The sequence below is a fragment of the Alosa pseudoharengus genome, unplaced genomic scaffold (assembly GCF_046254945.1).
Source record: "Alosa pseudoharengus isolate Yale_2024_CS ecotype anadromous, Long Island Sound unplaced genomic scaffold, YU_APseudo_1.1 YU_APseudo_1.1_scf_23, whole genome shotgun sequence".
Classification (NCBI taxonomy): domain Eukaryota; kingdom Metazoa; phylum Chordata; class Actinopteri; order Clupeiformes; family Clupeidae; genus Alosa; species Alosa pseudoharengus.
Genome location: NW_027468685.1, coordinates 23,256,723 through 23,271,894, shown reverse-complemented (window position 1 = coordinate 23,271,894; position 15,172 = coordinate 23,256,723). Strand labels below are relative to the sequence as shown.

Here is a 15,172-nt window from a genome sequence, read left to right as displayed (position 1 = left end):
ACGTTGTGTGTACATAAGTCTGTACGTGAGTGTGGTTGCGAGTGTGTGTTAGTAAGGCAGCATGCTCAGCTGCGCATACTGACAGATAGACAGACAGGACCGTGGAGGACTGGTGACGGTGAGGTGGGGTGCGGTCAGACAGACAGGGAAGCGATGGGGCAGTAAAGTGCACGGCATAAAATATTCAACAGACTGCGGGAGAGGTTGAAACGCAGTGGTCGGCATTCGTCTGACAGGCCAACGCAATGTCCTTCCATCCGTCTGTCAGGAGGTGGACTCCTGAGATCAGTCATCCAAGTAGTTCCAATGTCCTGGTGTGGCCAAGGGGGATTGTGGGAAATGTAGTTTCCTCAAGTTCAAGTCAATATACCTTGGACATCAGGCTGAAGTAGTGAGAATAGGGGTGGGTGGGGGCGAGGGTGAGGTTTGGAGGATTTGAGTCTGTTGTCAGGTTCAGTAACTCAGCGCAATTGGTCATATTGTGGTTGATTAGTGAGATAGTTGGGTAGAGGAGATCTTGAGAAGATTAGGTGGGGAGAAAGGGGGTGGTGGTGTCTGCAGAAGAGATGGTATGGGTTGGGGGGGGGGGGTGTTGAAGAGGAAGATTGCCCCAGGATAAGGTGGTGGTCCAGGGGTTCTCCCGGAGGACTGGACGCAGGTTACGGAGAGCACTCCAGAGAACTCTCCAGGGAAGCTGCCAGACAAAGACAGAGACAGAGAGAGACAGAGACAATGTTAACCATAAGAAGATTGCTGACCTTTAAACTGCCTTTATTGAACCATATGGAATGAATAAAGAGCAGAGGGAGAGAGAGAGAGAGAGAGAGAGAAAGAGAGATTGAAAGGAGAGAGAGCATAAATTCAACCACAAGCTATGTGAAGAAATATAAAAGATGAAAAGCAAACAATGAGGAAAAGGCAGATGGGAGGGCGGGGATGATTGATGAAAAAGAAGAAAAGAGGAGGGCAAAAGGAAAAACAAAACAAAGAAGAGTGGTGGTAAACAACACTGCTGGACAGCATGGAAAACATCAAACAGACGACCAAAAAAGGAAGGAAACAGTAAAAAAAAGAATAAAATGCGTCAGGAAGGAGGGAGGGAAAGGGAGGGAGATGCAGAGAGAAAACGAGAGAAGGGAAGAGACAAGTAAACACCAGACAACATCCCCAAAATCAATACGGCAAGTATCAGCCAACTGCGGCCCACGGTGCAGAGCTTTGCGGATCATTACATATGGAGGGTCCTCTTCTCTCTTCTCTCCTAGACCGTGAGCCATAAGTGAAGGGAAGATGTCTGACATTTCGGAGGTTTGATATACGACCAATGACACGCCGCATGGCACGGCACCCCTAGATAGCTGACATTCACAGCCGCCCAACCCACCCTGCAAGTGCACACACACACACACACACACCACACGCCACAATTCCAGCCCAAAGGCACCATGGGATTCCTGACAGCAAAACAAACGCTTTCAAGGACTCCCAAGTACACACGCTCCCCTATCGAACAATCACACAAACAAATATGAGCATTTCTTGGAGCTGTACGCTGTTGTATACTATGCAACAAAATCAAAGCAAAACCAGAAAAAAAATACTTTGATGTTGTGTGTTTTGTGTGAAAGTGCATGGTGATGGAATATGAGATCCCTGCCGATTATGGCTGAATACATATGTGTCATTTGAATTTCATTAGCAGGTAGAACCCTGACAAGCTGTCAGAGAACTGAACATCTTTGTTGAAAGTCAAACAGAAATCGACACACACACAAACTCTATATGCACACACATATTTGCATAATGTACACATGGATATGCATACACACTAACACAAACAGCAAAACATGTACGTACTGTAAACACACACACACACACACACACACACACTGTTTGGAGCTGGGGGGTAGAGAACAGCCCCTAGGGTTCTGTCAAATGATACATTGTGTTTTTCTATTTCTAGTCAAGGTCAGGATTTCTTTTCACCATTGTTTATTTATTTAGTTAGTTATTTTCCTCGCTCTATTGTTTTTGTTTTGCCAGCACAGCCGGGGTCGAGCGCGGCGAACTCTGCCGCTACTCGAGAGAACACTAGTTCCAGCAGCGCATCCGCGGTGTGTCTACTGAGCTCATTCTCTTAGCCTTTCAACCAAAGACAAATCAGCATGAAAAATCGCTCCGAATACTTTGGCAATGGGCATCGAGTCAAAAGCTTTGGCACGTCCTGACAGACACACCACGATCCGTCGAGGCAACATATGATTACTGTTTTTGAGGCTTGGCAGACATACTGAAGCCTCACTTTCCCCCCACCTCTCTTCCAAATCTGATATTCTGCTCTTTCTAACACCTTTCTTTTCCTGAAAAAATCCTTGAAGGTCAACTACTGTGAACTATTTCCCAATTTTTTTCCTCTTCCCTCCTCTCCACCCAGCCTTTTCAATTCCACCTCAATAAAACCTGGCAGTGAGGAGAGAGAAGTGCCTTCAACTCCATCCTAGACACTTTCACTCCCCTGTTCCCCTGCCTCAGACGACAGTGCAGAGAGGAGTTAAGAAGGGGGGGAAAGAACGAGGGAATAAAAAAAGAGAAAAAGAATGAGCTAACCACGCAGAGAGCCATCTCAGTCCCAAACAAAAGGGACCGGCGTGTTTATTAATGCGGCCGTCTGTCCGCGCAATTTCCCCCCACGACGGGGACAAGAAGGGGGGAAAAACAGAGAGACAGGCATTAGACACTTTCTATTTCGCCAATTGCACAGCGGGGTTTTCCCTAGCGACTTGGCAAGAATGATGAATTTGATTCAGACACATTAAAGGGGTAAGGGAGGAATGAGAGAGTGTCTCAGAGACAGGTGCTCATGAGGCGAGTTCCTTAGAAAGACTCAACAGAGAGAGTGAGAGAAAGTTTGAGAGAGAGAGAGTGAGAGAGGGAGAGATAGAGAGATGGAAAGAGAGGGAGGGAGAGAGAGAGGGGTAAGAGAGAGAGAGAGAGAGAGCTGGAGGCAAGCTATGCATTAGTAATCACCCTTCCTCCTTTTATTAAATCACCGGCACAGTACACACACACAGTTGCTTGCGAAGTGCACAGACACACACACACACACACACGCACACACACACACACACACGCACACACACACGCACACACGGTGAAGGTAGTGCTGCACCTGTGATTGTTCCTTATCTGTCTGCCTTATAGCTCACAATGCTGCAGTGTTTCCAGCATACAGTTCCACCTTCGTTCCATCTACGGCCTGCATTAAACTGTCAACACTCACCCGACCTAACGGCAATGAATGACCCACGACCCCTCCCTCAGCCCCTCCAAGCTCTCAACCCAACCCTTCCGAGTAAGTAAAGGACTCCGGTCCAGCTTTGTCCAGGTTTGTTCTAGAGCCGGACTGGGCCACATCATGTCTAGGATTAAGGATGAGCACCTGTTGGAACCCGCCATAAAGCTGCTGTAGCGCCTGTGCACGAGGTCCACTGGCAGGACCTGATTCGGAATAAATAACCTGAGCCTGAGGAGGCTGCAGCTTGCTTCGTCTTCATGGCAAATCAAAGGCCGTTCCCAAACAAGGCTGTTTTGTAAACACGGTGCACAGACTTAGTGGGGGCACTTTCCCACTTTATAGGTTTAAATAGGTCATCCTGTTCTTTCTTTCCGTCTGTTTTAGACTCTCTTTCTGTCTCTCTTTCCTTTTTTCTCTATCTCTCTCTCTCTTGCTCTCGCAGTTCACAAGCTCCCTTTGCTTTTTTTTGCACTGCCCTCAATTTCCAAACAAACAACTGCGGAGAGGGGAAGTGTATTCTCGCGCGGCACTCCCGATCAGCATAACCCGCTGAGGTTAAGCAAATAAGCCTTTTCATGCCGCCGAGCCACTTCGCTTGTTTGGCCCTGACGCTCATCACGCGCTCACATCCGCTCTGCATGCATTCTACTCTCTCTCTCTCTCTCTCACTTTCCATCTTCCTCTCATCTGAGCACTCCCCTCGCTGCATGTGTGTGTGTGAAAAACAGGCGAAAGAGGGAAGAAGCGAGGGATAACAGGGAAAGTGACGGATGGAAGAGGAGGAGGAGGGGGGTGGCGGCGAACAAGTGTGCTCAGCGGCTTCTCCCTCCTTATTTTTCTTCATGTTCCTGAATACATTAGAGCTGAAAGCCAGTTTTCCTACAGACCTCGTCAGGTTCTAAACTGAAGGCATGGAGAGTGTGCCGCTGAACCTTGGCATATGCGTGTGTGTGGGTGGGTGGGAGTTGGGGGTCATGTGTTTACAAGTGTACTGTGCAGTGTGTGTGTGTGTGTGTGTGAGTGTACTGGGAGGAGTGGGATGTTTGTTTATATGCGTACCGAGTTGTGTGTGCATATTCTGTAGATTTGGATACATTTGCATACAACTGGGGAATACTATTTTTGCATGTCCTTCGCATATGTTTTTCTTTCCTGTTCCTCTTCGGGTTAACCACTGATAACACTGCAAAATGATACTGCAAAAATACCAGGTAAAAGACCCAGAATTACATGGCTCAGCTATAGAGGAACCAAATAACAAGAGGAACTTTCACTTCCTTAATTCTTCAAAAGTCATGAAACCACAGCTTCTCCTTCCCCTTTCGTCTCTCTACAGGTGAGACTGGGATGTCCCCTGTCGCTGTGACCTTGCAAAGACCCACACATGGCATTGATAAATACCTGCCGAGCAGGGGTTCATTCTCAAGAGCGCTCCTGTGCCATCATTAACCTCCTCACCCCCCACACAGGCTATGATTAACTACGCGCCATTATGTCCTATTACACACTGTTATTGGAGGGTGGCTCTCACTGTAGACAAATAGCATGACAAGGCTGAGGTGAAAGTTGGAACCATTTGTACCTTTTCTATCCAGAGGGGAAGTAGTTTATGTTCCCTTCTCTCTCAATTCAATTTCAATTCAAGAAAGCTTTATTGGCATGAACGTTGCATGAACATTATTGCCAAAGCTCAATTACATGTACACAGAAGAGGTAAAGAGGAATAGAGGTAAAAAAAATAAAAATAAATACATACTTAACAGAATTGTGGAATTCACATATAAGAGGACATAAAAGTAGACATAGAAGACATAAAAGTAAGACAACAATTCTAATAATAAGAACAAATATATCTAATAATTAGGGCTGTCAAAATAACTGATTAATTTCGATTAATTAATTTGAGAAAAAATAACTGATTAAAAAAATTAGTGCAGATTAATCGATTCCGTATGACCTTTGACCCCAAGCCGTTCTAGTCAGACTGTAAAATGAAGGAGAGAGAAGAAAACGTGCTGCCTGGATCATTGATTGGAACATTTACTTTTAAAAAATGGCCTGATGATGTTGATAAAAAATAAAGTGTTGAAAATAAAGTCCTCTGCAATGTCTACAGCAAGGAATTTGCATATCACCGGAGTTCATCAACTCTATAGTCGCACATCAATGCAAAGAAATAAGTGTTGACATTGAGGGGAGTGTTAATTAATTTTCATTGTGTCCCCTAGGTTATATCTGTGGCCTGAAATGCCTTGTATGTGAAAAAAAAACAGTGAAAATAATAATAAAAGAGTTTTTGAACTTTAATTTAATCACTAATGCTGATTATTCAATGATTCATTTGAATTTAAATATTTAAAATACTTTCACAGCAAAAATTATATATGCGATTAATTTAGATTAATTAATCACAGAGTATGTAATTAATTAGATTATTTTTTTTAATCGATTGACAGCCCTACTAATAATATCTAATATCTAATAATAAGAACAAATATATCATAAATCTGTCTCTCTCTCTCTCTCTCTCTCTCACACACACACACACTCTCCTTTTCTGTCTCAGTGACCTGCGGAACGAGCTCTCTTCAGTGCTGAATGTTGAATGGTTGTGACTGCGCTTCTAATGATTAATTGATTTGGCTCAACAGATTTCTCTGGTAAGGGTTAACCTCTGTAGTGCAGAGAGAGATGAGAGAGAGAGAGATGCAGACAGGCTAAAGTAGCCTGGCATATGGTGGGGAATATCATAATATCTCCTCTGACAGAAACAGCAGAAAAGAGAGGGATTAGTGGAGATAGTGAGAAGAGAGAGAGAGAAAGAGTGGTTGGGTGAGGATGTGAGAGATGGAGTGAAAAGGAGAGTGTGTGAAAAGAGGGAGAGGCAGGCAGAAGATGAAGAGAGTGTGTGGGAGAGGAAGAGGGAACGACAGAACGAGAGAGGGAGAGAGAGCAGTCGGAGGAGGGTGTGAGGGGATGGCGTGCGATGTAGAGAGGGAGAGAGACAGCAAGAGGGAGAGAGAGAGAGAGGGAGAGGAAGAGAGAGAGGATGAAGAGAGTGGCGTATTCCCCAATGAGGCTGCACCGACTCCTCTCCCGGCTCCTGCACTGTGGATTACTGCATTTACACTTCAGCTCAGAAATAGCTGCGCGATAATTTATTTAGCACGCCGCCATGGCTGCCATTGTGCTACGCTCAGGGAGGGAGACTGACCGAGCGACCGGCCGAGCGACTTCCTCATATCTTATATGCGTGGTGACACCCGTCCACTCAGCACTGGCCATCACAGAAGATGAATAAGGAAATAAAAATGAAAATAAAATGCAAAAAGAACCAAAGCAACTGTTCTAGTGCCAAGATGAAGGAAAAACCAAAAACCTCAAAAATTCAATGAAATATATGACAGGACATTGAGTACAGACAGGATCTGCACAGTGTGACGTGGGGACTGTTGACGTCTTTGTTTTTTCCCACATCTTAACCATAAAAAAACAACAAAAAAAACATCAGAAACAAAGTCTTTCAGTAGACTTGTGATGAGACAAAACTTGATGAGGAAAAAATGAGAATGCCCCCATCACAGTTCAAGTTCGCTCAACAATGGGCCAGTCTGATAAAGGCTAGGGTTGTCCAGAACTCCACTCTGGGCAAGTCGCTGTGCCCCCTAATCCCCTGTCCTTGTTATGCCTATGATTGGCTGGAGAAGAGGGACTCACGAAAAAGCACTTCAACACGACGGCTCTACGCGTTCCCCTTTCATTCAAGCTCATCGGCCCACTGATAAGAGCCGTGTCCTCACATAGCACCTCCTCTTCATGACCTTGAACAATTCTGAATGGAAAACATTCTAGTTGTAATGAGTAATGACTCAACATTGCTTGTCAAACCTTTTGATACCACAGTGGAAAAAAATGCCCTTCATTTGCACTCAAATACCAACCACAGATGTCAGTTAAGGACACATAGAGAATAAGATATTTTTTAATCTGTCAGGGGGGAGTTAAGGCCTTCGCACTAAGAGGCAACTCTTACAGGAAAGGGAAATTCTTGCAGAAAAGACAAAACTGTCTTGCATTCTTGCCCTATGGATGGTTCCGAAATGTCCTTGCCACAGTTTCTTCACGAAACTTTCACCTTGTTATCTCCCATCCCTCTCTGTCTATTCAAAAGGCAGATGTGCCTCCATCTTAAGCGACCTCCCTCAGCTCACTCATGCTAATGGTTAGAGAAGGGGGAAAAATCCAACAACCATGATTTAATAATAAACAAGCTCCATAGAGAGAGAAAGAAACAGTGGTGAACCCATCTCCAGAGGTCCACCTTCATAAATAGACATAAACAGGTGTATTATATGTAAGTGTCAAAAAGTGAAGCTTCAAGGCTAACACCTCCATTAGCAGGAAGGTCCGCTGTTTTGCAATGTAGAAAACTTAATTTTTTCCGAGGGCAATGTGTGTAGCTACTTTTTCTACTATTTCTTTTGATTCACTGGCTGTTTTGTTTCATACAACCCACCCCTATTGTTAATACTAGGTCCCAGGGCTTCAGTGGGTAAACGTAACAGGCCTGTAATTAAATCAGAAATCAATTCAACAAACAATTAGCTTGGCAGAGGCGCGTTTACTTCTGCTGTGACGGTGTGGGTGTTTGAGAGAGGGGGCGAAACTAAATTATTCTGCTTCAGTAGTCATGTATTGTCGCCTTTTTCTGCCCACCCTCCCTTGTTTATTTTTAAGGCAAGAGAGGTCACACAAAAGGATAAGTCTTAACTTCATTACAAATTCTTAGGCACATATATTACAAGATCTTCCTGGGGGTTAAGTGAAGTGTACAAGTAAATGGGTGTATAAATTATATGAGAAACTCAGATATGGTACAAGAGGTCTCTCAAACATCAGGTTGTTCTGTACATATGTCCTTCTAAAGCGCCTCAAGCGAAGTGCCTCTGGTAAAAGCAAGAATATTCCTTCCACCCACCAACATGTCTGGCCATCTCCTCCACCCACAAACACTCGAGCTAAGCTAACAAATCTCTCATTTCCTTCACTAAGAGCCCAACACAGATTCCAGATTTGCAGTCAGTGTCTTACCATAGTTGAAGTGAATCTGTGTGTGTGTGTGTGTGTGTGTGTGTGTTTTCCCGAGGGGGTCAGAGGAAGTTCATATGCGCAGTTGGGGCGCTGGGCTGTCCCTCGTGCACTGGGATGCACCTGAACAGACTGTGTGTCACACGTCAGGGCTTGCGCATCCCCCCCCACACACACACACACACACAAACACAAACACCCTTATATAAATATACACACACAGAGACACACATGCACACATACACACAGTCATACAGACCCACAGCGCCGAAGCAAACTGTCAGCTATGTAGGTCGCTCTGGAGGGGGGCTGCAGCTAAGCTACCTAAACGATAAATATTAATAACAGGAAGTGCATCTCCACTCTGGGGAGCGTGTCGCCAGGAAAACACTTTCCCCTCTCCTCCTTTCCCCTCCGCCCAAGCCAACCCGCCCAGGCCTCCACCTCCTCATCATCAAGTGCATCAAGTCTGTTAGAAGCCTCCCAGTTCGCCTTTATCACTATCCCTGAGATAGAGAGTGACTGAGTGAGAGAGAAAGAGAGGGAGATAGAGTCCTAGTCTAGCACATTCACGGCCAAATAGGAGCCATAAAGAAACACAACGATTTTCAATTGCCAGTGAAAGCTGTGGCAGTAAAGTAAAAAAAAAAAAAAATCGATGTAAGAAATAGAGAAATCGAGGGGAGGGGAGGGGCTGGAAGGGGGTGTGTATTTGTACTGCCGGTGACTAATTTGTTCACTTCCACCCGGCAGCTCCAGCGAAATGGGTCACCTGTTCAAACGCCTACTCTGCACACACAAATGAAACAAACAGACACAAATAAAATTAACAAAAGGGGTAGATGCCACTCATGGCGCATACCTAAATGGGAGGTACAAAATGTCAGACAGAGAGTGGAGGACAGAGAGAACTACGGGGACAGAGAAGCAAACAAATTCAAAAATTCAGTATAACTACTAGAACGTTGTAATTCAGGGGAAAAAATGGCAAACAGGGATAGAGCTTAGTGGCTCTTAAAATACATATTGAAAATTACAGTACATATATGTTCTTCAGATGAACATGTAAGTGAAGGTTACTAGCATGTTTTTATTCCACATACATGTATTCACTTGAGATTTGAGTTTGACTTGATTTGAGAGTTGCCATGACAACTATGTGATATACATAGCTTTTGTGCATGTGTCCTTTGAGTGAGCCTGACACACGATGTTCAAATACACTCTCCCTCTCTCACACACGTCCGCAAGGTTGCACACACACACAGTGATACTCGGTGCTTCTATAAACTTAACCCTACTACTAACCCTGTTTACTGTCAGTACAGCGTGTCAATGACTGCCCCATCATTACACATTACACATATACACTGCACTACACCGTTTAGACATTTTGTACTCACTTTTGACCTAAATATATAGGCTCAAACTTTTCAGAGGAAAAAGTAAAAAATAAATGGTGTGTTAGCACAAGGACACCACAAGGTGCTATTACATAATATATATTCTTAGTAGGTTATGAAACAAGGGACTGGTTTGTACTAGGAGCCAATGGCAAACACAGCTAACAATCTAAACATATCTAAATCTTTAGATATTTCACTCAATGAGTATATACAACAAAATTCAGCTGAATTTTCAAACCCAGTCATAAATATCAAGTGGTCTCCTAGGTGAGGACAAGCAACCATGCAGATGTTACTAAGTTTGAACCCGATGAGTTTAGTCAGGCGAGTGTGGTCAGTCACCTGGGAAAGGTGGAAAATATGCAGATTGTTGGGCTCAGTCTGGTGAGCCTCAGAGGCTCCTCTAGCACAAAGCAAGAGCCAGGTTCTCACCACAGATGCTGTTCAGACACGGCTCCAGAGCCAAGCAAACTCTTCCACCTCGCAAACCTAACACGGGCTTTGGTCCAGAGCTCTGGCACCAACCAAACCTGGCGTAACCAGCCCAGGCTGACTCAGTCTGCCACATGCCAATGTTAACGCTGGCATGGCGGGAGATGCTCTTCTAACTGGGCACAGATGCCACGGCATTGCCCACATAACACCTGGAGTGTAATGACACCAATCACATGCCCGGCTTATAGCCCGACAGATAGCCAATTTCACCAACCCACCCCACGCATGAGTCACCACTGTTTGACCTGTGTGTGTGTGTGTGCGTGTGTGTGTGTGTGTGTGTGTGTGTGTGTTTGTGTGTGTGCATGTGTGAAAACATTGTGTGAATATGTGTGCACATTACTTTGCCATAGGAATTATTTCCCCCACTGCTCGGGCTCTATTCACTGCATGAATCATCGTCCATTTGCATGGCGTCTCTCTAAATCTATTTGGGTTTCTGTATGCGAAATAATAATAATAAAAAAATAAAGCCAAAGTGACGCCGATGATGGAGGAAAAACTCGTCTGAAACCCTGCAGCAGAAAATGACAGAATTTCATTCTTCATTAGGGATGAGGAGGGGGAATGAGCTTGTCTTTGCGAATCACTGAGGGCCAGGTGTTAGCTTTCTGCAGTCATTTTTTTTTCTGACAATTCGAGTATGAAATCAAAAACCTAGAGAAGAAAAAAAAAACATCCTTCAAAAATAAGACACTCTGAATAACAATCAGAAATAGACAAACACAAAAGCCCTTTCAATAGCAAGGGGGGGGGAAGAAGAGAGAAACATTATTAGCGTTAATGTAGGCAGTGAGGCATTACTGACAATGACAACTTGAGTCCGTGGGGTGGACAGTCAGTCAATGCTTTCAAACTTGGCATGCTGATTTGAAATGGTGGGCTTCAATTGGAATGGACGAAAGGAGGAGAGAGAAGAGGGTGGTGGGTGGGTGGGTGGTGTAGAGAGACGAGTGAGAGAGGGTGAGGTGAGGTGTCGTGTGAGTAGCTGATAAGGCAGTTAAAGACGGAACACAGAGGGACAGTGAAGAGTGGACGTTAAACAGACATTACGAGAGAAAGAGAGCGGGGAGAGACGACAAGATGATAATGTGGGAGGACTGGGGGAAGAGAGAGACAGAGCTCAGCATGACTGAAAGAGAGGGTGATTGAGATAGAAGGAGAGAGTGAGTGAGAGAGGGTGGTGAGAGGTGTATTGTCTTCACGTCTCTTTATCTCTAAAGAGGGTGGTATCGACGTCGGCTTGAGTCTGTACAGTGCTTGTGATGGATCGCCTGTCGCATGTTGTGTTAACAGCTCCTGGTTCAGTAATTGACGTCGCAGCTGGAGATCTTCATCAAGGTGGAGAGTGGCCTAGATGGAGCCGCAGCAACTTCGTCAACTATTTAGAGAAACCACACTCACATCAGTACGCTCTCTTTTTCTTCCTGCTATCTCTCTCTCTCTCTCTCAATCATGCACTCTTTCACTCCTCTCTTTCCTTAGTCCCCAAAGCGGCTTAGACGCTTCATCTTTCTTTCCGTGCCCACGCAATTACAGCAGTCGCTGTGGGGCATTCACATAACCTGTGGTCGAAAGACTGCTGCCGCGTAGTCGTTAGGGCTGTAGTCACTAAAAGGGAAACCACACTCTCATGCAACAACAAGTCTGGTCGCTTTTAAACTGAACCGACAGGCAGAAGAATCGGAGTGGGGAGCACACCCTATGTGATGTGCCAACTCACCTGTAGGGCCTATCAGCAAGGGGAATGACTGTTTACTTCTCTTGTCAATAATTACAGAGCGCCCTTGCCAGTCAAACACAGTTTACGCAACGAGTTGAAATTAGGCAGCAGAGAGAGTGAAAAGTGGCCTGACATATACTGTATGGCTAACAGTGGGATAAAACAGGGTATCTGGGAACACATTGCTTTCATTACAGAGTTCCTCCCAAGACTGCAAACAACATTTCCCTAGTATAAATATACAAAGTCACAAAGTTCATGGGATGAGCATATAACGACTATAACACTGTGGCATGCCAAGCAGCAATGTTTTCTCCACAAAAAAAAAAAAATCAGAAAGTGAAAAAACCCAAAAAAGACATTTTGATATATTGCAGATGCCAAGCTGAAATCCAGCTCCGGGGAGAGTTCTGTGCGTGTTGTGACTGCACGGCACCCAAGCTCACTCTCTGGTTGGAGCTGCGTGGAGATCTGGGGACAAGCAATCCCTGGGTGACTTAACAGGAACATCTGCCGCAGATGTTTCCTGGTCTGAAATATGTCAGCAAAAGTGAAGCAGAGACATGGGGCAAGTTATGGAGAATCTTTTCGCCTCTAAGAATATCAGACGAAAATGTCAGACAAGAAGAAACATCATGCCGTCACATTTGCATTAACATGTGCCTTGCACACAATCTAAATGGAAGCCAGACGTTATTACTTTAAGGCCACTGGGGTCAGGCACTTTGATTAAAAGACATTCTTCTTCACCGACTTTGGCCAAATCGCTTGCTGAAACTCTATTGTCAGGCTGCACCGAACGCTGCCAGTCAACTGCGTTTTATACATGCTGGGCATGTGTTCATTGTGTTGGTGCCAAATTTAGGCAGGGTCAATCCAAACAGAACCATTCCAAACTGAAAAGTCTTCCCTACCAACTATCTTTGTGCTATTTTCTATGCATTCCATTGCACAGCATCAAGAGCTGCATGCCACAGAACAGGTTAAAAGTTCAAAGGTCAGTAAACAACTACTGCCATTTTTCAGCAATTTTAACATGATTCTCTGCACCTGTTAATCTCATTGCGTGACTGCAGTGCTCTTTCCAGCATCTGTTGGACACTGTTTCCAGTCCATAAATCCATTTATTAGCTTCATTTATCAAAAGCCCAGTGGTCTGTGAACAAGAGTCTACAGTGCGGGTGTTAATTTGTTCTTGCTATCCAGAGTAGATTCTCAGCAAAATTGAGGTGGTCAGTGATACATGCAAGCCAACGTTTTCCCAGAACAGTGAAGTCCATTCAGTGACAGCCCATAGGAAAGCAACATTTCAAATTGGATCTCACCTGTTTCTTCTAAACGTCTCTTTGGAGAAATAAAGAGCAATATGAATCTTAAGTTGAACTTGGAGACTAGAAAAGGGCTATGTTGCAACTGATAGGATGGAAGAAGAAAAAGAAGGAGAAGAAGAAGAGGAAGAAGGTTTACTTCTTAGAGATTTATGTAACATTGTTGCAGAAGACGAGTTCAGTGAGCAGAGGAAAGGAAGAATGACAGGACTTCTCATCTCCTTTGATCACAGCCAACATCCTGGTCTTCCTGTTTTTACTGCCATGTCTCTGCAACACTGAGATCAGCATACCCTCAATGGCAACTTAACGCAAGCAAGCTGCTGGAGTAATGCATTCACGAATAGTGCATTTATATGTAAACCCCCGTATACAGTACAGCCCCGAAGTATACATGGACAGCACTTCCATTCCACTGCTTCAGGAATGTCAGTCTTCTGAGTAGATGTTGTATGGAGGGAGAGCGAGGGAGAGAGAGAGATAGAGGGATGGAATGTGTGTAGGGACAATTTTGTCCCCCATCAGAGCATATCCATTTTCAAATTCACATGCTGCTGCACATTTGTGCCCTGATAACCGTGCGGGAGATAAATATTGAGATCAGCCTGAGCATCTTTTGACTGGGGAATTAAGTAGGTGCTTAGCATTCACTAAACATCCGCTTTCACCAATCACATTCCCCTTGGCCCGTTTGTCAGCAGACCCCCCCCCCCCACACACACACACACACCCATACACACATATAAAATTGTGTGATGGCAAAAGAAAGCAGAATGAGTGAACCAGAGAGTGAATGAAGGAGAGAGAGAGAGAGAGAGAGAGAGAGAGAGAGAGAGAGGGAGCAGGAGAGTAAGGCATTGGTATTCTGCTAATGGTGTTGAGAAGAAGAGAAGGGTAATGGGGGTTAACAGGGGCCTTCACTTCTACTTTCTATCCAGGCTCCTCTTCTCTCAGGGCCCAGTGCTCCATCCCGTCCTAGGCTACACTCTTCCCTATGATCCCTCGCACTCTCCACCACCCCCCAACCCCACAGAGGGCTCTGTTTGGCCAGAGGGGATGTGGGGTCCGTGGGGTAGTGTGGAAGATGGTGGTGGTGGTGGTGGTGGGCATCCACTTTCCGCTGCGCAAACATTTATAATTAAAAGCCATGTCAGGATCAAGTTGATCACATGGCCTTCACCTCTTCTCCATTTTAATTGCATTTCCAGGGGGCAAGGGCAAGGCCGCGGATCAAAGGCCTCCTGATGCAAGACTCCCCCCCCCCCCCTCTCTCTCTCACTCTCTCCTTCACTCCCTTCCTCTCTGAAGAGCCCACTCTCTATTCCTCTCCCCTCATTCACTCCCCTCTCGATCTCCCCTCTCGCACTTCCTCCATGTCCTCTTTTAACTCATCCTCACCATAGCCCTCATGCACTCCTTCTCTCTCTCTCCCTCTCTCTCCGTCTCTCTCTTTCTCTCTCTTTCTCCCTCCCCAGATGCTCTCTGTGAGCAAATATTAGCAGAGTCCACATTCGCTCCATCTTCCCTTGAGCCCTCGTAACGTACACGGTTAATATTTCACCTATTCCCCCCTTTCCGCCCTTTCGTGGTATTTCTTTTTGTGCAGCGTAAGCCCACATGTTTGACGGTACATCGTGTCTTCCAGTAATTTATGCTGTGTGGGCAGCCATTCCCGATGCCTGCACAAAAACGAGAGATTGATAGCATATGGTCCGCCATCAAACACACAGGCCAATCTGGTCCCTTTTATTTCTTCTTGTCTCTCAGCTTGATTGTTGTGGTCACTGCCGCCACAAAGGCAGCGACAGCTTGAACTTATCTTCTGTGTATTTAGAAG

The 15,172-nt window shown here is 45.2% G+C and overlaps 1 protein-coding gene across 3 annotated transcripts in view; it reads right to left on the bottom strand.

The window, feature by feature from the left end:
* Positions 1–264: 264 nt before the first annotated feature.
* The window catches only part of samd12 (sterile alpha motif domain containing 12), a 71,627-nt gene continuing 56,719 nt past the window's right edge, over positions 265–15,172 (bottom strand). For all 3 annotated transcript variants that reach the window (XM_076302095.1, XM_076302092.1, XM_076302093.1), the window contains exon 5: positions 265–694. In XM_076302095.1, coding sequence (XP_076158210.1) covers positions 660–694 — 35 coding nt within the window. In that variant the 3' untranslated portion in view covers positions 265–659. The remainder of the gene's footprint in view (positions 695–15,172) is intronic.